The sequence below is a fragment of the Ixodes scapularis genome, unplaced genomic scaffold (genome assembly GCF_016920785.2).
Source record: "Ixodes scapularis isolate PalLabHiFi unplaced genomic scaffold, ASM1692078v2 ptg001080l_1__unscaffolded, whole genome shotgun sequence".
Taxonomy (NCBI): Eukaryota; Metazoa; Arthropoda; class Arachnida; order Ixodida; family Ixodidae; genus Ixodes; species Ixodes scapularis.
In genome coordinates this window covers 275,996-303,093 of record NW_024610096.1, presented here as the reverse complement: position 1 = coordinate 303,093, position 27,098 = coordinate 275,996, and the positions used below count along the sequence as shown (strand labels likewise).

General features: G+C 48.4%; 2 protein-coding genes and 8 non-coding genes across 10 annotated transcripts; all 10 read right to left on the bottom strand.

Annotated features, from left to right (window-relative positions):
- Window positions 1–1,154: 1,154 nt before the first annotated feature.
- Window positions 1,155–1,226, bottom strand: Trnad-guc. The gene has a single exon. It is a non-coding gene; the product is annotated as a tRNA-Asp (tRNA).
- A 5,118-nt stretch (window positions 1,227–6,344) lies between these two features.
- On the bottom strand, window positions 6,345–6,416 carry Trnad-guc. The gene has a single exon. It is a non-coding gene; the product is annotated as a tRNA-Asp (tRNA).
- A 4,875-nt stretch (window positions 6,417–11,291) lies between these two features.
- On the bottom strand, window positions 11,292–12,784 carry LOC115310016. The gene has a single exon (XM_029968287.3). It carries the CDS (start codon window positions 12,782–12,784, stop codon window positions 11,825–11,827), a length of 960 nt encoding a protein of 319 aa, XP_029824147.3. The 3' UTR covers window positions 11,292–11,824.
- A 393-nt stretch (window positions 12,785–13,177) lies between these two features.
- On the bottom strand, window positions 13,178–13,249 carry Trnad-guc. The gene has a single exon. It is a non-coding gene; the product is annotated as a tRNA-Asp (tRNA).
- Window positions 13,250–14,149: 900 nt separating this feature from the next.
- Window positions 14,150–14,221, bottom strand: Trnad-guc. The gene has a single exon. It is a non-coding gene; the product is annotated as a tRNA-Asp (tRNA).
- Window positions 14,222–14,553: 332 nt separating this feature from the next.
- Window positions 14,554–15,515, bottom strand: LOC121834294. The gene has a single exon (XM_042288072.1). It carries the CDS (start codon window positions 15,466–15,468, stop codon window positions 14,554–14,556), a length of 915 nt encoding a protein of 304 aa, XP_042144006.1. The 5' UTR covers window positions 15,469–15,515.
- Window positions 15,516–19,497: 3,982 nt separating this feature from the next.
- Window positions 19,498–19,569, bottom strand: Trnad-guc. Its single transcript has one exon. It is a non-coding gene; the product is annotated as a tRNA-Asp (tRNA).
- A 256-nt stretch (window positions 19,570–19,825) lies between these two features.
- Window positions 19,826–19,897, bottom strand: Trnad-guc. Its single transcript has one exon. It is a non-coding gene; the product is annotated as a tRNA-Asp (tRNA).
- Window positions 19,898–24,847: 4,950 nt separating this feature from the next.
- Window positions 24,848–24,919, bottom strand: Trnad-guc. Its single transcript has one exon. It is a non-coding gene; the product is annotated as a tRNA-Asn (tRNA).
- Window positions 24,920–25,011: 92 nt separating this feature from the next.
- Window positions 25,012–25,083, bottom strand: Trnad-guc. The gene has a single exon. It is a non-coding gene; the product is annotated as a tRNA-Asp (tRNA).
- Window positions 25,084–27,098: the final 2,015 nt, after the last annotated feature.

The window sequence follows — 27,098 nt, the reverse complement described above, 5'->3', positions numbered from 1 at the left end:
ATGTTGTTCGGAGGTCTGGGGGGCGTCGCTGTTGAGGCCACACGCCGCCAGTTCGGCGTCCTCCGCCTCCATGATGAACGGGGATGGCTCGTCCGTCTCAGCTGCGCCGGTGACGCCGGCGTACGTCCGCACGCAGTCCTCCTTCTCGTGGCCGAAGCGGAAGCACTCCGTGCACTTCGGCACGCGGCAGTCGCGCCTGATGTGCCCGGGGCGCTTGCATCGCAGGCAGACCGGCGCTCTTCCGGGGATGACGATGAGGGTGTTCGCACCTTGAAGACGGAGCTGGTGGGGCATCCCGTCGGGTGTGGCATCGCTCTTCAGGGTCATGCGAACGAACCGAGTGGTAGATTCGATGCCCTCAAAACCGCTGACTCGCCACTTCTCACGTCCAACTTCCTTGACCTTGCCGTACGGCTCGAAAAGTTTTCGAACCGCATCGTCGGGTACGTGGAACGGCACCCAGTGGATGCGAAGGCGAATCTCGGTGGTACAGGGGTCAATGACGAGGCAGCGGAGGCCCTTCACCTTGATTTCCTTGACGTTGAGGAGGCGTTCCTTGGCTTCCGGCGTGCGAAGCGTTGCTAACCACACATGGTTCATCTGGAAGGCGCCGAGCGAGACGATGTCTGGCAAGGCGCCGGTCCGTTTCAGCTCCTGGCGAAAATCCTCGATGCGGTAGGGCCGTCCCTTCAGGTCGCAGTGAAGAATCACGGAGTTCAAAAAAGTTGGCCCGGTGGGCATCGAAGGCAAAACAACCTTGTATTCTTCAGCGGTTGACGTTGAGGCATGAAAAACAGTAGTTCCACGGCCATCAAGGGCCGTTGTCGCAGCTCCGCTGGAGCCAGCCATCCTGCGACCGTTCTCGGCGAGTGCCAGAAGCAGAAATATATACTAACGAGGAGAGACGGGAATAGCGGGACGGGAACTCTACCGCAACCTGGACTTTTCAATAAAGAAAAAAAAATGTGGGGGTAAAAAAAAAAAAATTATGCCCCCCGTCGGGGAATCGAACCCCGGTCTCCCGCGTGACAGGCGGGGATACTGACCACTATACTAACGAGGAGAGACGGGAATAGCGGGACGGGAACTCTACCGCAACCTGGACTTTTCAATAAAGGAAAAAAAAATGTGGGGGTAAAAAAAAAAAAATTATGCTCCCCGTCGGGGAATCGAACCCCGGTCTCCCGCGTGACAGGCGGGGATACTGACCACTATACTAACGAGGAGTTTTTTTTTTTTTTCTTTATTGCCTGTGTTTACATTTGTACAATAGGATATATACAAAGGAGGGTTTAAAAACACGTCAGCCGTAACTTGGCTGCCGTGGTGTCATTAAAATTCTTTTAGACACACCAAACCATCAAGAATGGGCAACCAATCCGGCTGTTCGGGCTGTGCCCGGAACACTTCACGAATGCCGGCAACACTTTCAATAAAATATTCACGCGCCGAGCGGACTGTTTTATCAGCGTGATTTACGCCTACTCTTGTTTTCCATAAACTGTGAAGGCCCAGTAGTAGGATCATATCATAAGGTACGCCATTTACATTCTCTATTGATAAAAACCGTATACCCCTGGCGGTGATCGGGAAATCCTTTTTGAGTGCGCGCTGGAGTATATCCCACAGAAATACAGCGTCCCAGCAGGAAATAAACACGTGTTCTACAGTTTCTGGCTGCTTGCATAAAATACAACACGTAGACCATGGCACGAAAATGCCCTTTTCTTCTAACCATGGCTTTACGGGTAAAACGCCACAATGAAGTTTAAAAAAAAAGGATTTAGCATTAGGCTTTACCGGCATCTTCTTCACTCTCTTTAGAACATCTAGGCCAGGGCCTTCGCAGTATAGGGAACGATAAAGCGGCACAGGCAGCAGAACTTCAACCAAATCTCGATACAATTTTTTCCGTGAAACGGTACTAAGATAATCTAAAGAAAAACGGACCTTCAAGATTCGAAAAGAAAGTAACACTTCTCTCAAATATCCTTGCACTGCAGCACCTGTCCCAGTGGATGACGATACAATGAACTCTGACAAAGCGTTTGGCAGACGAAGTTGAACAACTGTGCGCAAAAAGGCATCCCTCTGATCGCGTAAAAACATGAAGCGTGAAACAATCTGACGTATGAACAAATGGGACAACCCCAAACCACCACTTCGCACCGACCTAAATAAATTCGTTCGAGCAGAACGCTCCCATGTCGAAGACCAAATAAAAACGGCAAACACCCTATGCAGCTTTTGCACATTCATACGTGACATACACAACACTTGCAATATATACCAGACTTTTGATATTAAAAACAAATTACACACGGTCGAACGCGCAAACATAGATAAATCCCTACCCCTCCACCCTTCCGCCTTTAATCTAACATTTTCGGTTTCTTCGTTCCAATAACTTGTGGTGTCCTGGTAATGTTCTAAAGGTACTCCGAGATACTTCGTGGGTAAAGTCTTCCACCTAATGTTCATGAACACTTCTGGCTTACTTGACCAGTCACCGTGCCAAAAACCAACGCATTTATCAAAGTTCACCACGCTACCAGTTTGCACACAAAAGGAAGAAACCACATTTATCACTTCACGTACGCTGTCTCGATCAACACAAATAACAGCGACATCATCCGCGTAGGAGAGAACCTTTACTTCACTCGACTGCAATTTATAACCACGAATATTACTATTATGAATAAGCTTTAAACAAAAGGGCTCTAAGTAAAGCGCGAACAGTAGTGGCGAAAGCGGGCAACCTTGCCTTACAGAAGTCCTAACTTTGATACCTTCGGTGACTCCCTTATTTACAATCAAACTAGTCGTGCAATTTGTATACGCCATCTTTACGCCCTCGCGAATGACAGAGCCTACGTTCGCATGCTCTAGAACACTAAAAAGTACCTCATGCGAAACGCGATCGAACGCTTTTTCTAGGTCGAGCTGCAGCACCGCCACTCGTCCAGAAAAAGCATCGCAGCACTCTAGCACAGATCTGACCACGTGAATATTTGTAGCGATGGTGCGCCCTTTAATACCGCACGTCTGGTGTGGTCCCACGAGACACTGAATCACGGATTGCAACCGTCTAGCCAGAACTTTCATAAAAACTTTGTAATCCACATTGGTTAAACTACTTGGTCTATACGCTGATACAGACAGAAGCTTTACTGGATCTTCAGACTTGGGAATTAGCACAGTGTGCGCCCTTAAAAACGAGGGCGGCAACAAGTGAAACTCGTAGGCCTCGGCCAAAACCTTATGCAGTGCAGCTGCTGCCTCAGTTTTAAAAGTTTCATAGAAAACTGCGCCAAGGCCATCAGGCCCGGGCGTCTTGCCGGGACTTAATTCGTCAATAGCTTTTTCAATTTCTCCAATACTGATTGGCACTTCCAAGCTTTCGCAAGCCTGCTGATCCAGTTGCGGCATCGATGACAAAAAACACGTTTTATAACCAGTATCTAAAGGGGGACTGTTCCCTAGCAGATAGAACATTATCGCAATCACATTCTTATCGCGGGTTAGAGTGGCGCCGTAACTTATCTCTTTGATTTCGTTGCGTTTTGCATATCTTTTTTCGTCGCTAAGCGAGCGCTTCGTCGGGTTTTTTCCCATCAAATACTTTTCACTACGCGCCCGCACAATAGCCCCTCTGTACTTTTCAGCATCGATCATTTCCAATTGACTTTTAACATCTCTTATTTCTTTCGCGAACTCGCCGGGTTTCTTGCCTTCTTCGGCTATGAACATGTCTAACTTGCGCCGAAGATCACACTCTTTAATTTTTTTTTGATGAGTTATGATGCTACATCTCTCGATAGCGATCATTTTGACGTCCTCTTTAAACAATTCCCACCTTTCCCCCCACTTTGCTTGGTCATTCGCAATTAAATTTTGAAACAATTCTTTAACTCCAGAAATAAAAGCTTCATCATTAACTAGACATCCGTTCATCTTCCACAGCGCCCACTCCCAACGCGGTGATTTCTTCTTGTTCCCAAGAGTAAAAAATACCAAAGCATGGTCACTAAAAGACACGTGTTTCACCTCGTAGTGGTCGCAAAGGGGAACAAGTTCAAGTGAAATATACGCTCTGTCTAGCCTCGCATGGCTATTACCCTGAAAGTGGGTGTACTGAACCCCTCCTTTAGAAGCACAAACAGTGACGTCCTCTAATGTATTTCTTGCAATAATGTCACTCAAAGAAAAGGCACTGGAATCTCGAAAACGTACTTGATTCGCTCTATCCTCTGGAGAGCAAACACAATTAAAATCGCCAAGAAAAATAACGACCCTATTACAGTTGAGATATGATTCGATACTTTCGAAAAAATCTTTACGCTCACTTTCTCGGTTTGGCGCATAAATACAAATAACCCGCCACTCAACGTTAGAAAAGGAAAAATCGCAATACACAAGACGGCCAGAGGAACACGAATGTACGGCCGTTTCAACAACACCTATTGACCGACGAATAAATAAACAACAACCTCCGGAAAAACCAATCGCGTGCGAAACGCATATATTGAAAAGAGGTTGAAAGGGTCGCACCATACGGTCCGTCTGTTCATGGCTTTCGACTTTCGTCTCCTGCACGGCGATTATGTCAAGCTCACGCTCGGCAAACAGACGGCTTAACTGGTATTGCCGGCGTCTCGCTGAAAGGCCACGCACGTTAAGCGTGGCGACTCGTAGGGCAGACTCTAGTCTAACAGCCATTAAAAATAAAAGGGACGGACCGTATGGCGCTTACCTCGAGTCGGGCGGCCCTCTCCTCTGACTCGTCACACACCTTCCACGACTTACGCGCCACCACCGAAACCGTCGCCTTTTCTACGCCGTCATGGGGGTGGCTTGGCACCCCTGACTACACCTGCAGCAACGTTCGGGACGGCGCCGGGCCGTCTCAACCTCGTAGGTGCCGACTTGGCAGGCGGCTCCTCCTTGATCGCTGCCTCTGGGTCAGCGCCGCTGTCGTCCCGAGTCCGCTTTGCGGCGGGCTCCGGTGTCACGGCCGTCTCCATGGGCACGTCGCCTGGTTGTTCAGAGGAGGCGTCGTCGCATGCGCCGGCTGCCTTGACTCCAGGCCTCGACGCCTCAACGGACTGAACGTCCGGAGACTCGGCCTGGCTCGTCGACCCAGCACCAGGTGCCACGTTGACCGCGGACGTGGCCGTGCCCCTCTCGGGCGTCGCCGACGCCGCTCTCTGCGATGGTGCCGCCCCGCTGACCGGACCCGCGACGGCCTCCTCGGCGTCGGCCTCGTCCATGAGAAGCTCGGATTTCTCCTCGCCTCCCACAGGGCCCACGGCCGCCGCGTAGGTCCTTACGCACTGCGTGCCGTCGTGGCCGAACCGTCGGCAGACGTTGCACTTGGGGACGCGGCACTCCTTGCGGATGTGCCCCGTCCGCTGACACCGCAGGCAGAGCGGCGCCCTGCCCGGCACGACAACGAGGGCGAGTTCACCGGCGACGCGCAGCTGATGCGGGATGTCGTCGGGAGTCACGCCCCCCTTCAGGCGCAGCACCGCCGTCCGCGTCATGGTGCTGACGCTGTGGCAGCCGTCGATGTGCCACCGCTCCCTGGAGACGTCGAGGACCTTGCCATAAGGCGCCAAGGCTGCCCTCACGTCGTCGTCGCCGACGTTAAAAAGCAGCCAGTGGAGCTTGAGGCGTACGTCCCGGTTGCCCGGGTCGACGACGATGCACCGCCGCCCCTTGACGACGAGCTCCGACTCCGCCAGTAGCTTCTTGGACCCCTCGGTAGTCTTGAAGGTGACGGCCCAGACGTGATTCATTTGATACGCCCCGAGGGCGACAACCTCGGGGAGTAGTCCTAAGCGAGCCAGCGCGTCGCGAAAATCTTCGGCGCGATACGGACGTCCCTTGATATCAGCATGTAAAAAAACCGTATTTACCACGAGTGATCCGGTGGGCAGCGAAGGCAGGATGACAGCGTATTCCTTATCATCAACGTCCCTGATACCGCGGCCCGGCTGGGCCGCCGAAACCGCTCCGTCGGAGCTAGACATTCCGCGTCCGATCGCTTCGGCTGCCGGAAGTGGAATCTCTATACTAACGAGGAGAGACGGGAATAGCGGGACGGGAACTCTACCGCAACCTGGACTTTTCAATAAAGGAAAAAAAAAAACGTGGGGGTAAAAAAAAAAAAAATTATGCTCCCCGTCGGGGAATCGAACCCCGGTGTCCCGCGTGACAGGCGGGGATACTGACCACTATACTAACGAGGAGAGACGGGAATAGCGGGACGGGAACTCTACCGCAACCTGGACTTTTCAATAAAGGAAAAAAAAAATGTGGGGGTAAAAAAAAAAAAAATTATGCTCCCCGTCGGGGAATCGAACCCCGGTCTCCCGCGTGACAGGCGGGGATACTGACCACTATACTAACGAGGAGTTTTTTTATTTCTTTATTGCAGGAGGAATGCAAAAACGGCAATGTCACTTTAAAAAAAAAAATACTCTGCAAGACTTATTGCAGGGTACATTAAAATCCTCGCATTTCGAGGAGCGGTTTACAAATTTCTAGCCACTCGGGTTTCGTTTCACGGTTTGAAAAAACACTTTCCACTTGCTTAACAAGGCTGAAAAAATAATGATGCACTTCTTTCACACTAGGGTCGGCATGACGGACCGCCATGCGCGACCTCCAAATACTGCACAAACCCAACAACATAATCATATCAAGGTATGCCATCATCGTTACTCACATTCAAGAAACGTATAACTGATGGGCTAATGCACAGTTGTTTCTTCAACGTGCGCTGCAGCACATCCCAAAAAAAAACCGCATCCCAGCACAAAATGAAAACGTGCTCGATGGTCTCAGGTTTCTTACATAAAATACAGTCTACCGACCACGGAACATCAATACCCTTTCCTTCAAGCCACACCTTAACGGGCAGTGTATTGGAATGCAGTTTAAAAAAGAACGTCTTAACGGAAGGGGGAACGCACATATTCTTCACTCGCTTGAGCACATCTTGGCCCCCGCTACAGACTACAGTTCTATACAACGGGTCTGGAAACAAACTTATCAATAAATCGCGTGTAAGCGTTTTCTTGCTAACAACGGACAAATACTCAAACGAAAAACGGGGAGACAAAAATAACACTGCGTCTACCACCTCCTTTTGATATCCCACTAATCTCTTAAGTTCGCCGCCATGGGACGAAACAAGAAAAGATGGCAAATGAGGAGACAATTTGGTTTGTATAAACGTACGTATGAAAGGATGCTCTTGGTCTCGCAGAAAAAAGAATCGGGACACAATCTGTTTGCAAAACAAATGCGAGAGACCGAGACCACCGTGACGAATCCGATGAAAAAGATTGTCTCTCCTCATCGGTTCCCACTTCGAATTCCAAATAAACGTGGCAAAAACACGGTGAAATTTCTGCACATTCAAGCGAGCACAATGAATGGCCTGCATCACGTACCATAATTTTGCAATGAGAAAAATATTACATACTGTCGCTCTGGCAAATATGGACAGCTCACGCTGCTTCCAACGGGAAGCGCGCCTGTCCAGGTCGGCGGCGACTCCCGACCAATAGGGTTTGCTTTGCCTGTAACATTTTAGTGGCACACCGAGGTAAGTGCACGGCACACGGTCCCAACACACCCCTTCAAACACCGAAGGGGTTGTGGCCCACTCTCCGTGCCAAAACCCACGGCACTTGCTCAAATTTATGGCTGCCCCTGTAGCCTTACAGAAGTCTCTTGCCAACTTCACAGCCGCGCTAATACTTGGCTTATCGCTACAAAAAACCGCGACATCATCTGCATAGCTCATGACTTTTATCTCCTCATTTTCCATCCGGAATCCGTGACATTGATTACTGTTCTGAACACTTAAACAAAAAAGTTCCAAATAGAGGTTAAACAATAACGGCGACAAGGGACATCCTTGTCTTACGGATGTTCGCACACGTATCGGTTCAGTCAATTCCCTGTTCACAATGAGCCTAGTGGTACACTCTTGGTACGCCATTTTAACCCCGTCCAAAATACGCTCGCCCACATTCACGTGCTTTAAAACATCAAAAAGGACATCGTGCTTAACACGATCGAAAGCCTTATCTATAGTCCAGTTGAAGCATGGCAACTTGGCCCATGCCATCGTCACATGCCTCCAAAACAGTTCGGGCAACGTGCACATTCGTCAAAATAGATCGACCCTGTATTCCACAGGTCTGATGATCTCCAATGAGCTGACAGGCAACACTCTGGAACCTCCTCGCTAGGATTTTAGCAAAACTCTTGTAATCTACATTACACAGAGTTATCGGGCGGAAACCAGTGACTTGACGTAGTTTCGCAACGTCATCACTTTTGGGAATTAACACAGTGTATGTACGTGAAAAAGACGGCGGCAGTACTTTCCTTTCGTATGCTTTACAAATCACTTCTAAAAAAAGTGGAGCGATTACGCTTTTGTATTTCTTATAAAATTCGGCGCATAGCCCGTCCGGTCCTGGGGTTTTCGAGCTCGGCAAATCGTCTATTGCTCTCTCGACCTCTTGAAGAGTGATCGGCTCTGTGAGGTTTTCCTTCTCCTCTTCCGTTAGTTGCGGCAGGGACTCTAGAAGTTTTCCACTAGGGTCCTGCCTTCCTTTAACTTGGGTTTCAAAAACTTGCCTATAGTGTGCGACAAACGCCTGCTCAATACTACCGGGGCTCGTGTTAATCACTCCGTTGTACTCGATTTCGCCAATTTCGTTGCGAAGCGCGAACCTTTTCTCATCCGCCAAAGACCGTTTAGTAGGCTGTTCTCCCATCAAGTACTTCTCTGATCGAGCCCGAACAATGGCTCCGCGGTAACGCTCTTGATGAAAATGCGCCAGGCGTTGCTTAACCGTTTCCAAATCTTTAAGAGCTGTGCCGGGTCGCTCACACTCAGCTCTTGACAGAGCTTGCAAATCTTCGATTAAGCCACGTTCGTCGCAACGTGCCTCGTACGCTAAAATCGACGACCTTTCGATAGCGAGCATCTTTACTTCCTGTTTGATGAGCTCCCATGTCTCGAATACATCGTCCCTTGCGGTTTTAAAAAACGTTTTGAAGACGTTATCTACCGCTGCAAGAAAACTTTCATCATCAAGCAGTTTTGTGTTAAGCTTCCACAGCTTCCAGTTAAACTTGGCCTTCGGCGGCGCTTTTTCGCCGATCGTTGTCGAAATCATGCAATGATCCGAAAAAAACACTGGTGTGACGCGATACTTTCTTAGCATTGCTGCCGCGGAGGCCGATACGTATACTCCTAGGCGCGCATGAGACGACGCTTGGAAATGGGTGAAACGAATCTCGCTCGTTTCATTCGTCACCGTTCCGGCGTCAACCAAGTCAAAGTCTTCAACCAGTTCGCTTAAAACTTGCGCACTCTTGTCGCTGCTCCGCCTCAGGGGCGTCCTCCCTTACAAAAACGGGTCTCAACATTCTTTTTAATTTTTTTAGACTTCTTATTGACTTTCCGCGATCCTACTGAATGCCTTTATAAACGCACTTTGTTTTGACTATTGTCAAAAAACTTTCAAAAGAAAAAATATTGAACTTTTTGCAGACTTATTTATAAAAAAATTAAAAAGACCTTGTAAAGACGTTTTTCTATAAGATATTTTATAAAAAAATTCAAAAGGAAAAACAATAGATTTTGTTTTGTAGACTTATTTATAAAAAATTTAAAAAGAACTTGTAAAGACGTTTTTCTGTAGATTATTTTCTAAAAAAATTCAAAAGGAAAAACAATAGATTTTATTTTGTAGACTTATTTATAAAAAAAATAAAAAGTTGTAACAACGTTTTTTGTAGGTTATTTTCTAAAAAATAAATTGAAAACTTATTGATATTATTTCTTTATAATAGTTTATAAAAAAGAGACATTTTTAATTTTTTTATTCAGTCTGCGGTCGTGTGCAAGGTCCGATATGACGGATGTTTTTTTTTTTACTTTTTATTGAAAATGTGTTGACTTCTTGTTGGCTTTGATTACTTTATTTTGACTGACCTCCTGTTGACATGGTCAACACAAAGTTTGTTGATTTTGTGTTGAAACTTTTTTTATGATTTTCTTCTGCCTGAGTCAAAAGAAAAGCTATTGACTTTCTATTAACTCTACGTTGGATCTTTTTCTGTTGACTTTCTGTTGAAAGTGTTATCCGAAATACTGCAGACGTTCTATTTACTTCGTGTTTAAATTATTCAGTTGACTTTCTGTAGCCAGTGTCAAAAGAAAAGCTACAGACTTTCTGTTGACTTTTTATTGAACATAATACATCTTGACTAAATGTCAAAAGTCACTAAGTTTCTCAATAGTCTCTGACAAGTTGAGAACCGCAGGGAGGAGCTTCCGTTCTCCTGCCCCCAGCGCGAGCCTTACATCCTTGACAACTCTTCGACGTCTCGCGCCCCTCGAGCTCGACTGCGCAGTCAAAGCACGACGGAAGGCATGGGGCGTGTGTTGGAGGCAAGGCGTTCGAAAAACACGCCCTGCCGTTCTCACTTTGTAAATGACTATCGTTGCATTATTGACCCTATTCAACTAGTAAAGAAGAGCAAAATAACTATTTTAAAGTGGAGCAACCGCCTTGACTGGTTTCCTCCCGAGTGGTGCTATGCAGAGAAGCGATAACATTTGTTCTATGAGCTGTTTTTGTGGATGTTGTTTTAGCGACTACACGAAATTATTATTAGTTGTACCAATGCTTTTCAGTAAGAGATAGAGCCTACGAACTTCGAAACACTGTCTTTCCTTTGACAGACTTTCGAGAAGGAGACCGGAGACTTGGAAACTTAGTAAGTGCTGAGGGGGTCACCGGCCAAATGATTCCCTTCGATATGTAGGCTATATAAGGCTCTGGTGCTGTCAACAGGACTGTGTTTCTTGTGTTGAGTGCTTGATGGTGTTTGTGTTTGTTTACATTGCTTATTTGTGGGATGTGTATGTATCAAATCGTAACGAAATTAAAAAATATATTTAAAAATTTACTGTTTTTTTAACGTTAATCTGCGGTTTTGTCAAAAGGAATTCAATAAAATTTATGTAAGAAGGAATTCAAAAGAATGTATGTAAGAAGGAATTCAAAAGAATGTATGTAAGAAGGAATTCTAAAAAATTTAAGTGGCCAATTTTAACTAGGAGTTAAATAAGTTGTCAAAACAATGTCTAAAAAACGTCAAAAAAGTTTAAAAAGAAATTCAATACGACTCCAGAAAATTTTCAACAAAAATTCAAAAGAATTTAACTAGAGATTTTTGTAAGGGCTGTCTGCTGCCCTTACAACGCAGTTAAAATCGCCCAACAACACAATCGTTTTATCACAATCTAGAAAACGGCGTAAGCCAATAAAAAAGGAAACACGGTCTTTAACCGTACTAGGCGCATACACACAAACAATTCGCCACTGCAAAGACGCCAAGGAAAAATCACACATGATGAACCGCCCTTCCGTGTCGGTGGTTACAGCTAACTCCGACAAGGGCAGGGACTTTTTAAGAAAAAGAAAACATCCGGCAGAAAAACCAACCGCGTGGGTGACACAAACTTCGTACGACTGCAGAAAAGGCCTAAGCGCACTAGCAACCTGTTCCTCCTCAGCCATTTTAGTCTCTTGCACCGCTAAGAAATCGGGTTTCTCTTTAAGCAGCAAACGCTGTAATTGGTATTGTTTTTTCCTGGCGCTCAAACCTCGAACATTTAGCGATGCGACCGTTATTGCTGGTTGGAACGTACAAATCATGTGTCTTGCTGTAGCACTTGCCTTGGCATTCGGACGTCAGTCTTTGTAACCAGGCGTCAGCCGCCTTACTTGCTGTTGAGTCGCCTCCGGTCATCTGGGGTTAAGGTGGGCGTGGGCTGGAAACGCCCCTTCTTTGTCCTCTCCATCCAAGGGTTGGGCCTGGGTGTCATGCCCGGCGTCGACGGAGGGTTCTCGTCGAGACCACGCTTGATGGACTCGGTGGTTTCGTCCATAGTGTCGTGACCTTCGGAAGGCGCCTTCTCGAAAGTCGGGGGGGAGGCCTCGCGCGGGGCTACGGTCTTCTCCCTTGGCGTCGCCGTGGGAGGGGGTGCCGCGCTGCCTGGTTCAGGAAAGCCTCCAGCCACCTCCTTCTTGTCCTTTACAGGCGAGACTTCAGTCGAGCCGTCCGCTCCAACAGGATGGCTGCAGGGCTCACCAGACGGTGAAGCTTCGTCTTGTTGTCCCTGAGCGGAACGCTCAGCCTCGGCGACATCCATGGTTAGGGGCGAAAGGTCTTCCGCCGCCGCTCCACCAGTTACTCGGGCGTAGGTCTTTACGCACTCTTCCTTCTCGTGGCCAAAACGTGAGCACACCGAACACTTAGGCACGCGGCAGTCGCGCCTGATGTGCCCGGCACGCTTACAGCGCAGGCAGACCGGCGCCCTCCCTGGGATTACGATAAGGACGTTCGCCCCCTGAAGCCGCAGCTGATGAGGCATTCCGTCGGGCGTGACGCCGCTCTTCAGCGTCATGCGTGCCACCCGGGTAGTCGACTCGATGCCCTCGAATCCCTCGACGCGCCACTTCTCACGTGCGACTTCTATAACCTTGCCGTAGGGTTCCAAAGACTTGCTCACCGCGTCGTCCGTCACATGATACGGGACCCAATGGAGACGTAGACGGACTTCCGTGCTGCTGGGGTCGATGACCACACACCTCAGGTCCTTCACCTTCAACTCCTTGGAGTCGATGAGCCGCTTCTTGGCTTCCGGCGTTCGCAGCGTGGCTAACCAGACGTGGTTCATCTGGAAAGCACCGAGCGCCACAATCTCGGACAGGACGGCGCACCGCTTCAGTTCTTGACGGAAATCTTCAATACGATAGGGGCGGCCTCTCAAATCGCAGTGCAAAAGTACTGAATTTAAAATCGTTGCACCCATTGGGATGGGAGGCAACACCACCTTGTAGTCGTCGGTAGACGATGAGTCGATGACGCAGCAAAAGTACCGCGGCCAACTGGGGCCGTTGTCGCAGCTCCGTTGGAGCCAGCCATCCTGCGACCGTTCTCGGCGAGTGCCAGAAGCAGAATGTATACTAACGAGGAGAGACGGGAATAGCGGGACGGGAACTCTACCGCAACCTGGACTTTTCAATAAAGGAAAAAAAAAATGTGGGGGTAAAAAAAAAAAAAAATTATGCTCCCCGTCGGGGAATCGAACCCCGGTCTCCCGCGTGACAGGCGGGGATACTGACCACTATACTAACGAGGAGTTTTTTTTTTTTTTTTTTTTCTTTATTGCAACTGGAACAGCACATGTCAGTTCAATTTAAAAAAGCGCTGCAAGTCTTCTGCAGGGCACGTTAAAAGGCTCTCATTTCTAAAAGAGATTTACAAAGACCTAGCCACCCGGGCTTAGGCTCGCGCGTAGAAAAAACACTCTCAACTTGCTTTACTAGTGAGAAAAAATAGAAGCGTACTTCTTTGACATTGGGGTCGGCATGCCTTACTGCCATGCGCGAGCGCCAAATACTACAAAGGCCCAAAAGAAAAAACATGTCAAAAGGCACACAGTCGTCATTCGTCACGTCCAAGAAACGAATACCTGATGGGGTGACTCGCAGCTCTTTCTTTAGCGTGCGCTGAAGCACATCCCAGAAAAAGACCGCATCCATGCAAAAAATGAAAACATGCTCAATAGTTTCAGGTTGCTTGCATAAAAGGCAATCGACCGTCCACGGGACATCAATACCCTTTTCCCTTAGCCACACCTTGACCGGCAACGTATTGGTGTGTAGCTTAAAAAAAAACGTTTTCACTGAATGTGGTACGCACATACGCTTCACTCGATTTAACACATCGTGGCCGCCATTACAGAAAAGTGTTCGATACATTGGTGTCGGGAACAAACTGACCACCAAATCGCGCGCGAGCGCTTTCTTGCTCACTAGAGACAAGTACTCCAAAGAAAAACGTGCAGACAAAAAGCGAACTGATTCAACAACCTCCTTTTGAAATCCCACGAGTCTTGTTGGCTCGACGCCGCAAGAGGAAACAAGAAAGGACATACTAACGAGGAGAGACGGGAATAGCGGGACGGGAACTCTACCGCAACCTGGACTTTTCAATAAAGGAAAAAAAAAATGGGGGGGTAAAAAAAAAAAAAATTATGCTCCCCGTCGGGGAATCGAACCCCGGTCTCCCGCGTGACAGGCGGGGATACTGACCACTATACTAACGAGGAGAGACGGGAATAGCGGGACGGGAACTCTACCGCAACCTGTACTTTTCAATAAAGGAAAAAAAAATGTGGGGGTAAAAAAAAAAAAAAAAAAAATTATGCTCCCCGTCGTGGAATCGAACCCCGTCTCCCGCGTGACAGGCGGGGATACTTTTTTTTTTTTTTTTTATTATTATAGAAGTATACATTTGGTACATACCGGCCACATGGCCAGGTCAGTGATTGCATACACTACTAGGCATGCACACTACTAAAATAATACACGAAAAATTTCGAGCCGACAAAGAGAAAAAGACAAACAAACAAACAACAGAACACTTGGTCCCACCCTCTTTCTATAATCTTTCTTTCCAGGGCGGTTGTGCGTTGCGGGCAACGACGCTTTTTTTAATTTGTTGTTTTATCTGGAGCCAGGCGTGGTTGACATCGTCTGGTACTGTGCTAACTGCGCTCAGTGTCCACTCTGCTCTCTCCCGAAACAACTGCCACGCGGTTTTCCGCACAGGCGCTGCCTCCACATATAATGTCCGGCACAACCAAAGCGCGTGAAGGGCCATCGCAACCAACGACTCAAATTCGACTCCCCGTTCCTCACCAAAGTACAAAAACTTGAGCGATTCCCAGCTTGGCTCATAATTACATTCAAAAATATAGCGAAAATCCGCCCAGAAACAGAAGGCGCCCTTACAATCCATAAACACATGAAGGAGCGTTTCCCGCTCACCACAGAAACTGCAGTTTGTTCCGATTGGAAGGTAGAAGCCCTTGTTTTCTAACCAAGTTTTCACTGGCAGGGTTTCTGTGTGAAAACGAATGAAAACGTTTTTGGTTTTGGGAGAAACAGGGAGGCTGCGCAATCGCCTGAGGACGTCTTTTCCAGCTGATGATTCGAGTCCATTTCTGTACAAAGGAGCTGGAAACATGCTGCTGACTGTGTCCCAATAGAGTTTTTTCTTTTTAACTTGCTGGAGATACTCCCACGAGTACCTTGATTCAAAGAATTTGATTGCTTCCGCAATTTCTTTGTAGAACCGTAGGCACTTAGCTGCTTTCGGTTGCTCCGATGTGCCAACCACCCACTGACTAAGGTACGCACTCCCGAGGCTCTGGAATGACCACCGCGTGATCGCATCACTCGAGTCTCTAAACAAAAGGAACCGACTTATTTTAACTTTGAGGGCCACGTGCACCAAGGCGAATCCCCCAGCCTGAAGGCTAAGAAAGAGATTTGTGCGCCTCGTTTTCTCCATTGGCGACTGCCAAACAAATGTTGCGAAGAGCCGATGGGCCTTGGACACCGTGCTGGCGTCGATTGGAATAGCCTGGGCCGCGTACATCAAACTTGGAAAGGGAACAGTGTTACACACAAAGCTTCTCTGGATAAGATGGATTTGTCTCGTGCGCCATGGCAGCAGCGACGCTCTCATCTTCTGGAGTTTGACCGACCACGTTACATGGCTAGGAGGTGTCAACGTGAGAGGCACGCCAAGGTACTTTTCCAGGGAGGACGACCACTTCATCCCTAACACACTTGAAGGCTTGCAGACCCAGTTACCCAGCCACGTACCTGTAGATTTGGCTAGGTTAAGACGAGCTCCCGATACGGCACAGAACTCTCGAATTATGTCCAAAGCCCTCAAAAGCTCCTTCTCTTCGGAAAAAATAATAGAAACATCGTCTGCGAATGCCAGGATTTTTAGTTGTTTAGTTGGCAGTTGAAGCCCTCGAATTCCTTCATCCGTTTTGATAGCCTTGCACAGTGGCTCCAAGTACAGCGCAAATAGCAGTGGGGACAGCGGGCACCCCTGCCTGACAGACGATTGTACACTTATCTTTCCCGTTTTTTTTCCATTTACTAATATCTTGGTGGATATGTCGTTGTAGCACAGGCGCACCCAATCGGAAAGAACGTCGCCTACGTTGATGCGTTTTAGGATTCTGAACAAGAATTCATGGTCCACCCGGTCGAAAGCACGACTCAGGTCAATTTGAAGGACCGCAAGGGGCGTGTTGAACGCTTCTGCCGCTTCGCATACTGTTCGCATGGCGTGGAGGTTGTGCGCGATTGACCGCGACTTGATCGCATAGGTCTGGTGATCTCCGACCACTTCCGCGATACCTCTCTCCAGCCTTCGAGCTAAGATTCTCGTCAAAACTTTATAGTCTGTACACAAGAGACTTATTGGCCTAAAATTGCTTACTGAAGGTATGTCATTGCCGGAATGCGGCTTGGGAATGAGCACCAAAAGGGACTGGCGCATGGTGGGTGGTAAGAGCTTTCTTTTGAATATGTCTTTGAACACTTTCTGTAGGAGAGGTGCCAACTGGTCTAGAAACTTCTTATAAAAGGCCGAACCTATGCCATCGGGCCCGGGTGACTTGTTTGACGGCATTTTTCGGATTGCCCACCGAATTTCGCTTTCTACAATTTCAGTGTTAGTACGTTCGCGTACTTCTTCGCTTACTTCCTTTTGAAGCTGCTGTAGCATGCTTTCCGCAAGACGGCCATCGCAGGCGTCTTTCTTTTGAAACGTTCGAACATATTCCTCGTAAAACAAGTCTTCAATTTCCTCCTGTGTGGAAAAGCTCTGTCCGTTTTCGTCTCTTATCTGCCGGATAGTGTTGCACTTGATTCTTTGCTTCTCAAAGAACTGAAAAAGCTTTGAAGGTTGTTCATCTCGCTCGACCAGTTTTTCCCGGCTCCTCACCACAGCTCCCATGTACCTTTCTTTCATCAGAGTCAAGAGCTCGCATTTTATGGCTTTTATGTCTTCTCTAAAATTTCCAGGCGATGAGTCGTCTGCCGCAATGAGAGTTTTTAAATTATGCAACAGTTCTTTTTTCTTTAAATTTTTTTCCCTGGCCTTTCTTTCCCCATATGACATGGCTTCACTTTTCACTTCCGCTTTCAAAATCTCCCAGCTTACAGCATCAAAAACCGAGTTTTCGGCTGCTAACCGCAGTTTTTCCTTTATGATGGTTGAAAACTCGTCATCTTCCAGGAGGCTCTCGTTTAGCTTCCAGTGACCGCTAGTATGCGGAGTTGAAAGATGGCTTGTGCCAGCCCTCCACTCAAAAGTTACTAAGCCGTGGTCTGAGAAAGGAACAGGTGAAACATCGTAGCGGGCGTCTTTGAATTCGAATTCGTCCGATATATAAATTCGGTCCAAGCGCGCGCTGGAATCACCCTGCCATTGGGTGTAGCGTTGCGTGTTGTTAGGACGCGCAAGTTCAATTACATCTATTAGATTGTTTTCCTTTAAAACCGAACGCAGAACTTTCACACTATTATCTGCCTGTGCCCGCCTAGGAAAGCGATCTTCGGAGCTTTCATCACAATTGAAATCCCCAGCTAGAATGACCTTCGCTGGCGTATCAACTACCGAGTTAATCAGCTCAAAAAAACTTTTCCGCTCGCTCATGTTGTTTGGCGCGTACAAGCATATCACCCTTATCAAAGTGTTCGCTAAAATGCAGTCGACATAGCTGATTCTGCCGCAATCGTCATGTCCTATATCAGGGCATACTCTCAAGAAATGCTTCCTGCGAACGAACACCGCGCATCCGCCGCTCTTTCCGCTCGAGTGCGAAACAAAAACCTGATAATGTCTCTTGAAAAATTCACGCGTGCTTTCTTCTTGCTCCCTTGTTTCGATTTTAGTTTCTTGGACACAGGCTAAATCGATCCGCTTTTCTAGCAACAAATCTAAAAGCCATTGCTTCCGCATGGAAGCGACGAGACTTACTACATTAATCGTACCAACGACTGTCATGATTAAGTTGTGGGATAGCCCATCCCGCCTGCCCGGGGTGCACAATAAGCCTTTTAGAGTGTGAGCTAGCAAACAAATCGGACAATTTTTCCTACCGGTTGACGTATTTCTGGGAAGTCCTGGTTTGGGATCACGGGGTGTTCAGGGCAGATGCGTTGTCAAGAGACGACGCTCCGACTTCGACCGGCTTAAGGGAAGATGGAACAGTGTCCGTTTTTTTCCATCGCTTGCCACTCACGATGGTGTAGCGTTGGTCGGCTGCGTTGTTTCGCACGGTTTCCTTCACCTTGCGCTTGATGGTCGTTTCGCTGCTCGAGGCCTCTCCGAGCTCCATCTTGTCGTCGACCGGTACCGGAGCCTGGGGCTCCGGCTGCGTTTGCAGGACGGCTTGTTCAGAGTGAGGTGTGGCGTGGTCGTCCTGGAGTGGAGCCTGTCGCTCCAGCTGCTGCTCCGGTTGCTGTTGGGAAGGTGGGTGCGTGGCCACAGAGGATGCGTTGATTGAAGCCTCCTGACCTCCCGGAGTCCCCGAGTTCTCGGGGCCGCCAGAGATGCCCGTCTCGTCCATGTCGCCCTGATCCATGTAGTGCTCGAACTCGTCCTCTTGAACTGCCATTCTCGTTCTGGACGCGTAGCTCTGGACGCAGTCGTCCTCCTCGTGCCCGAACGTGCGGCACACTTTGCACCATGGCGTCCGGCATTGTTTCCGCAAATGTCCAACCTTCCGGCATCGGAGACACAATGGTGGCAGACCTGGAATTGACACCAACGCAGGGCCTCCCATGACGGTGACTCGGTGGGGGATGGAATCCACCGTGTTGCCTTCCTTCAGTTCGATCGTTACGGTTCTGGTCGTTGTCTCTATTTCTTCAAAACCAGGTCGGCGCCATTTGTCCCTCGCGACTTTCTTCACTTTGCCGTAACTGGTGAACGCTTGCACGACTGCTTCATCCGGAACGTTCGTAGGCAGCCAGTGTACCTTGAAGGTCTTCTCCCTGGTGTTGGGGTCGATGACGACGCACGTTTTTCCCTTGATGACGAGTTGCCGCACTTTCACCATTTTTTCCTTCGCCAACATGTTGTGTAGAGTGAGTATCCAGACGTGATTATATTGGTAAGCACCAAACCCGGCAATGTCCTTGAGGTTGATGGCTGACTTCAGTGCGTCGGCGAAGTCGGCGATTTTATAGGGTCTCCCCGACGGGTCGCAGTGCAAAATGACAGCATTAAAAGAAGACCGACCTGTTGGCAGCGTGGGCAGAAGCATCCTGTATTCCTGGTGGGCGTTGTTTCCTGGCTGAACAGTTGATTCCCGGCTAGTGCTAGCCGTTATCGCCGCTCCGACGGAGCTCATGATAAGACGTCCGTCGCGCTCGGCAGCCGGAAGTCGAATCGGATACTGACCACTATACTAACGAGGAGAAACGGGAATAGCGGGATGGGAACTCTACCGCAGCATGGACTTTTCAATATAGTAAAAAAAAATGTGGGGTAAAAAAAAAAATGATGCTCCCCGTCGGGGAATCGAACCCCGGTCTCCCGCGTGACAGGCGGGGATACTGACCACTATACTAACGAGGAGAGACGGGAATAGCGGGACGGAAACTCTACCGCAACCTGGACTTTTCAATAAAGGAAAAAAAAAATGTGGGGTAAAAAAAAAAAATTATGCTCCCCGTCGGGGAATCGAACCCCGGTCTCCCGCGTGACAGGCGGGGATACTGAACACTATACTAACGAGGAGAGACGGCAATAGCTGGATGGGAACTCTAGCGCAGCATGGACTTTTCAATAAAGGAAAAAAAAAAATGTGGGGGTAAAAAAAAAAAAAATTATGCTCCCCGTCGGGGAATCGAACCCCGGTCTCCCGCGTGACAGGCGGGGATACTGACCACTATACTAACGAGGATTTTTTTTTTCTTTATTGCCTGTTTTTATCTTTGTACAATAGCATATATACAAAGGAGGGTTTAAAAACACGTCAGCCGTAACTTGGCTGCCGTGGTGTCATTAAAATTCTTTTAGAGAAACCAAACCATCAAGAATGGGCAACCAATCCGGCTGTTCGGGCTGTGCCCGGAACACTTCACGCATGCCGGCAACACTTTCAATAAAATATTCACGCGCCAAGCGGACTGTTTTATCAGCGTGATTTACGCCTACTCTTGTTTTCCATAAACTGTGAAGGCCCAGTAGTAGGATCATATCATAAGGTACGCCATTTACATTCTCTATTGATAAAAACCGGATACCCCTGGCGGTGATCGGGAAATCCTTTTTGAGTGTGCGCTGGAGTATATCCCACAAAAATACAGCGTCCCAGCAGGAAATAAACACATGTTCTACAGTTTCTGGCTGCTTGCATAAAAGACAACACGTAGACCATGGCACGAAAATGCCCTTTTCTTCTAACCATGGCTTTACGGGTAAAACGCCACAATGAAGTTTAAAAAAAAAGGATTTAGCATTAGGCTTTACCGGCATCTTCTTCACTCTTTTTAGAACATCTAGGCCAGGGCCTTCGCAGTATAGGGAACGATAAAGCGGCACAGGCAGCAGAACATCAACCAAATCTCGATACAATTTTTTCCGTGACACGGTACTAAGATAATCTAAAGAAAAACGGACCTTCAAGATTCGAAAAGAAAGTAACACTTCTCTCAAATATCCTTGCACTGCAGCACCCTTCCCAGTGGATGACGAAACAATAAACTCGGACAAAGCGTTTTGCAGACGAAGTTGAACAACTGTGCGCAAAAAGGCATCCCTCTGATCGCGTAAAAACATGAAGCGTGAAACAATCTGACGTATGAACAAATGGGACAACCCCAAACCACCACTTCGCACCGACCTAAATAAATTCGTTCGAGCAGAACGCTCCCATGTTGAAGACCAAATAAAAACAGCAAACACCCTATGCAGCTTTTGCACATTCATACGTGACATACACAACACTTGTAATATATACCAGACTTTTGATATTAAAAACAGATTACACACGGTCGAACGCGCAAACATAGATAAATCCCTACCCCTCCACCCTTCCGCCTTTAATCTAACATTTTCGGTTTCTTCATTCCAATAACTTGTGGTGTCCTGGTAATGTTCTAGAGGTACTCCGAGATACTTCGTGGGTAAAGTCTTCCACCTAACATTCATGAACACTTCTGGCTTACTTGACCAGTCACCGTGCCAAAAACCAATGCATTTATCAAAGTTCACCACGCTACCAGTTTGCGCACAAAAGGAAGAAACCACATTTATCACTTCACGTACGCTGTCTCGATCGACACAAATAACAGCGACATCATCCGCGTAGGAAAGAACCTTTACTTCACTTGACTGCAATTTATAACCACGAATATTACTATTATGAATAAGCTTTAAACAAAAGGGCTCTAAGTAAAGCGCGAACAGTAGTGGCGAAAGCGGGCAACCTTGCCTTACAGACGTCCCAACTTTGATACCTTCGGTGACTCCCTTATTTACAATCAAACTAGTCGTGCAATTTGTATACGCCATCTTTACGCCCTCGCGAATGACAGAGCCTACGTTCGCATGCTCTAGAACACTAAAAAGTACCTCATGCGAAACGCGATCGAACGCTTTTTCTAGGTCGAGCTGCAGCATCGCCACTCGTCCAGAAAAAGCATCGCAGCACTCTAGCACAGATCTGGCCACGTGAATACTGGTAGCGATGGTGCGCCCTTTAATACCGCACGTCTGGTGTGGTCCCACGAGACACTGAATCACGGATTGCAACCGTCTAGCCAGAAATTTCATAAAAACTTTGTAATCCACATTGGTTAAACTAATTGGTCTATATGCTGATACAGACAGAAGCTTTACTGGATCTTCAGACTTTGGAATGAGAACAGTGTGCGCCCTTGAAAACGAGGGCGGCAACACGTGAACTTCGTAGGCCTCGGCCAAAACTTTATGCAGTGCAACTGCTGCCTCACTTTTAAAAGTTTTATAAAAACCTGCCCCAAGGCCATCCGGCCCGGGTGTCTTGCCGGGACTTAATTCGTCTATAGCTTTTTCAATTTCTCCAATACTGATTGGCACTTCCAAGCTTTCGCAAACCTGCTGATCCAGTTGCGGCATCAATGACAAAAAACAAGTTTTATAATCAGTGTCTAAAGGGGTACTGTTCCCTAGCAGATTGCGATAATGTTCTACAAACGCTTTTCCAATCATATTCTTATCGCGGGTTAGAGTGGCGCCGTAACTTCTCTCTTTGATTTCGTTGCGTTTGGCATATCTTTTTTCGTCGCTAAGCGAGCGCTTCGTCGGGCTTTCTCCCATCAAATACTTTTCACTACGCGCCCGCACAATAGCCCCTCTGTACTTTTCAGCATCGATAATTTCCAATTGACTTTTAACATCTCTTATTTCTTTCGCGAACTCGCCGGGTTTCTTGCCTTCTTCGGCTATGAGCATGTCTAACTTGCGTCGAAGATCATTCTCTTTAATCTTTTTGTGATGTGTTATGACGCTACATCTCTCAATAGCGATCATTTTGACGTCCTCTTTAAACAATTCCCACCTTTCCCCCCAATTTGCTTGGTCATTCACACTCAAATTTTTAAACACTTCTTTAACTCGGGAAATAAAAGGTTCGTCATTAACGAGACATCCGTTCATCTTCCACAGCGCCCACTCCCAACGCGGTGATTTCTTCTTGTTCCCAAGAGTAAAAAATACCAAAGCATGGTCGCTAAAAGACACGTGTTTCACCTCGTAGTGGTCGCAAAGGGGTACAAGATCAAGTGAAATATACGCTCTGTCAAGCCTCGCATGGCTATTACCTTGAAAATGGGTGTACTGAACCCCTCCCTTAGATGCACAAACAGTGACGTCCTCTAATGTATTTCTTGCAATAATATCACTCAAAGAAAAAGCACTGGAATCTCGAAAACGCACTTGATTCGCTCTATCCTCTGGAGAGCAAACACAATTAAAATCGCCAAGAAAAATAACGACCCTATTACAGTTGAGATACGTTTCGATACTTTCAAAAAAAACTTTACGCTCACCTTCTTGGTTTGGCGCATAAATACAAATAACCCGCCACTCGACGTTAGAAAAGGAAAAATCACAATACACAAAACGGCCAGAGGAACACGAATGTACGGCCGTTTCTACAACACCTACTGACCGGCGAATAAAAAACCTCCGGAAAAACCAACCGCGTGCGAAACGCATATATTGAAAAGAGACTGAAAGGGTCGCACCATACGGTCCGTCTGTTCATGGCTTTCGACTTTCGTCTCCTGCACGGCGATTATGTCAAGCTCACGCTCGGCAAACAGACGGCTTAACTGGTATTGCCGGCGTCTCGCTGAAAGGCCACGCACGTTAAGCGTGGCGACTCGTAGGGCAGACTCTAGTCTAACAGCCATTAAAAATAAAAGGGACGGACCGTATGGCGCTTACCTCGAGTCGGGCGGCCCTCTCCTCTGACCCGACACACACCTTCCACGACATACGCGCCACCACCGAAACCGTCGCCTTCTCTACGCCGTCATGGGGGTGGCTTGGCACCCCTGACTACACCTGCAGCAACGTTCGGGACGGCGCCGGGCCGTCTCAACCTCGTAGGTGCCGTCTTGGCAGGCGGCTCCTCTTTGATCGCTGCCTCTGGGTCAGCGCCGTTGTCGTCCCGAGTCCGCCTTGCGGCGGGCTCCGGTGTCACGGCCGTCTCCATGGGCACGTCGCCTGGGTGTTCGGAGGAGGCGTCGTCGCATGCGCCGGCTGCCTTGGCTCCAGGCCTCGACGCCTCAACGGACTGAACGTCCGGAGACTCGGCCTGGCTCGTCGACCCAGCACCAGGTGCCACGTTGACCGCGGACGTGGCCGTGCCGCTCTCGGGCGTCGCCGCCGCTCTCTGCGATGGTGCCGCCCCGCTGACCGGACCCGCGACGGCCTCCTCGGCGTCGGCCTCGTCCATGAGAAGCTCGGATTTCTCCTCGCCTCCCACAGGGCCCACGGCCGCCGCGTAGGTCCTTACGCACTGCGTGCCGTCGTGGCCGAACCGTCGGCAGACGTTGCACTTGGGGACGCGGCACTCCTTGCGGATGTGCCCCGTCCGCTGACACCGCAGGCAGAGCGGCGCCCTGCCCGGCACGACGACGAGGGCGAGCTCACCGGCGACGCGCAGCTGGTGCGGGATGTCGTCGAGAGTCACGCCCCCCTTCAGGCGCAGCACCGCCGTCCGCGTCATGGTGCTGACGCTGTGGCAGCCGTCGATGTGCCACCGCTCCCTGGAGACGTCCAGGACCTTGCCATAAGGCGCCAAGGCTGCCCTCACGTCGTCGTCGCCGACGTTAAAAAGCAGCCAGTGGAGCTTGAGGCGTACGTCCCGGTTGCCCGGGTCGACGACGATGCACCGCCGCCCCTTGACGACAAGCTCCGACTCCGCCAGTAGCTTCTTGGACCCCTCGGTAGTCTTGAAGGTGACGGCCCAGACGTGATTCATTTGATACGCCCCGAGGGCGACAACCTCGGGGAGTAGTCCTAAGCGAGCCAGCGCGTCGCGAAAATCTTCGGCGCGATACGGACGTCCCTTGATATCAGCATGTAAAAAAACCGTATTTACCACGAGTGATCCGGTGGGCAGCGAAGGCAGGATGACAGCGTATTCCTTATCATCAAAGTCCCTGATACCGCGGCCCGGCTGGACCGCCGAAACCGCTCCGTCGGAGCTAGACATTCCGCGTCCGATCGCTTCGGCTGCCGGAAGTGGAATCCTATACTGACGAGGAGATACGGGAATAGCTGGATGGGAACTCTACCGCAACCTGGACTTTTCAATAAAGGAAAAAAAAAATGTGGGGGTAAAAAAAAAAAAATTATGCTCCCCGTCGGGGAATCGAACCCCGGTCTCCCGCGTAACAGGCGGGGATACTGACCACTATACTAACGAGGAGAGACGGGAATAGCGGGACGGGAACTCTACCGCAACCTGGACTTTTCAATAAAGGAAAAAACAAATGTGGGGGTAAAAAAAAAAAAATTATGCTCCCCGTCGGGGAATCGAACCCCGGTCTCCCGCGTGACAGGCGGGGATACTGACCACTATACTAACGAGGATTTTTTTTTTATTTTATTTCTTTTTTTTTTCCTTATTGCCTGTTTTTGTTTTACAGGTTTACTTCTTCAATAAAAGGTTAAAACATGAGCCAATTTGGCTGATAAGGAAAGTAACACAGAGTACAAATCGTCAGAGATCTTTGAGGGTCGCAAGCTTTTCAACCAGTGGCAGCCAGTCAGGAAGTGGCTGCTCCACCTTATAAATTTCTTTCAGGTAACACATGCTTTCAACGAAATACCTATGAACAGGACGCACATTAACGTCCGCGTGCCGTACCGCCATACGACATTGCCACAGGCTATGCAGTGCAATGAGCATAAACATGTCATAGGGAACAGTGTCTCCACCTTCCACAAACAAATATCGTATGCCATACGGCGTTAACGGGAGATCTTTTTTTAAAGTTCTTTGAAGGATGTCCCAAAAAAACACCGCATCCCAGCAATCTAGGAATACATGTTCTAAGGTCTCGGGTTTTTTACACAGCAAGCAGTTTTCAGACCATGCTACTGGTATGCCCTTGGACACTAACCAGGTTTTGACAGGGAGCGTTTCACTGTGCAGTTTAAAGAAAAACGTTTTTGCACATGCGGGGACAATCATTCTCTTGACTCTTTTTAAAACGTCTTGTCCTGGTGCGGCACTGTACAAGGATCGGTACAAGGGGACGGGAAACAGCGAGTCGGTCAGATCTCTCGACAACCGTTTACGGGGCACTCCTGACAAATATTCTTGCGAAAACCGCGCTCTTAAAAACCTATATGCGTCGATGACTTCCTTTAAATACCCTCGAATCAGGCCGCTGTAGCCACTTGACGCCACAATAAACTCAGGCATCACGTCTCGTAACCTCACTTGAATCACGGTGCGTAAAAATGGGTCCCTTTGGTCCCGAAGGAAAATAAACCTGTTCACGAGCTGCCTGATGAATAAATGAGAAAGACCAAGGCCCCCCGTTTTGACTCGGCGGAAAATGTTCGTTCGACTAGTTCGCTCCCAAACCGAATTCCATATAAAAACCGCAAACACTCGGTGCATACGTTGAATGTTATTCCGTGAACAGTGCAGCACCTGTAGCACGTACCACAGCTTAGCCATAAAAAAAACATTGCATACTGTGGCCCGCGCAAACATAGACAAACAGTTTCCCCCCCACTTGGTCGCCTTTGAGCGCATGGCTTCTGTTTCTTCGCGCCAGTACTCGTCATTGTTTCGGTAGTGTTCCAAAGGCACGCCAAGATAACGCACGGGCGTGGCAGACCAGACAATGCGTTCAAACACCATTGGCGTTGACGGCCAGTCGCCGTGCCAAAAACCGGTACACTTGTGCCAGTTCACTGAACTACACGTGTGTTCACAAAACACCCTAGTTAGATCAATGGCTCTTTTCACACTTTCCTTGTCGGTACAAAAAATAGCTACGTCATCCGCGTATGACAGCAGACGAACTTCGCTAGCTTGCAAACAAAATCCTTTCACATAACTATCGCGTATAACACTTAAACAAAAAGGCTCCAAGAAGATACAAAAAAGCAGCGGCGAAAGTGGGCAACCTTGCCGCACGGATGAAAAAAGGCGAATCCGTTCGCTAACACTCTTGTTGATAACTAAACTGGTGGCACAGTTACGGTATGCCATGCGCACGCCATCACACAAAACTGATCCTAAATTCACATGCTTCAAAATAGAAAAAATAATATCGTGGGACACCCGATCAAAAGCTTTTTCGAGGTCTATCTGTACCACTGCGACCCTTCGGTCCATCGCATCACAACATTCTAAGATGGAACGCGCAACATGTACATTCGTGACGATACTTCTCCCCTTGATACCACATGTTTGATGCGGACCGACTATAATACTTATAACGCTTTGTAGCCGTTCCGCCAGCACCTTCATTAAAATTTTGTAATCAACGTTGGTCAGTGTTATAGGACGATAGGACCCTACTTGGCGGAGTTTCACGTGATCTTCACACTTGGGAATTAAAATCGTATGGGTACATAGAAAGGAC

Bases quoted from the DNA above. Each gene is read 5' to 3' on its own strand.
- LOC121834294 (XM_042288072.1), bottom strand. From the start codon at position 15,468: ATGGAGAAAACGAGGCGCACAAATCTCTTTCTTAGCCTTCAGGCTGGG.
- LOC115310016 (XM_029968287.3), bottom strand. From the start codon at position 12,784: ATGAACCACGTCTGGTTAGCCACGCTGCGAACGCCGGAAGCCAAGAAG.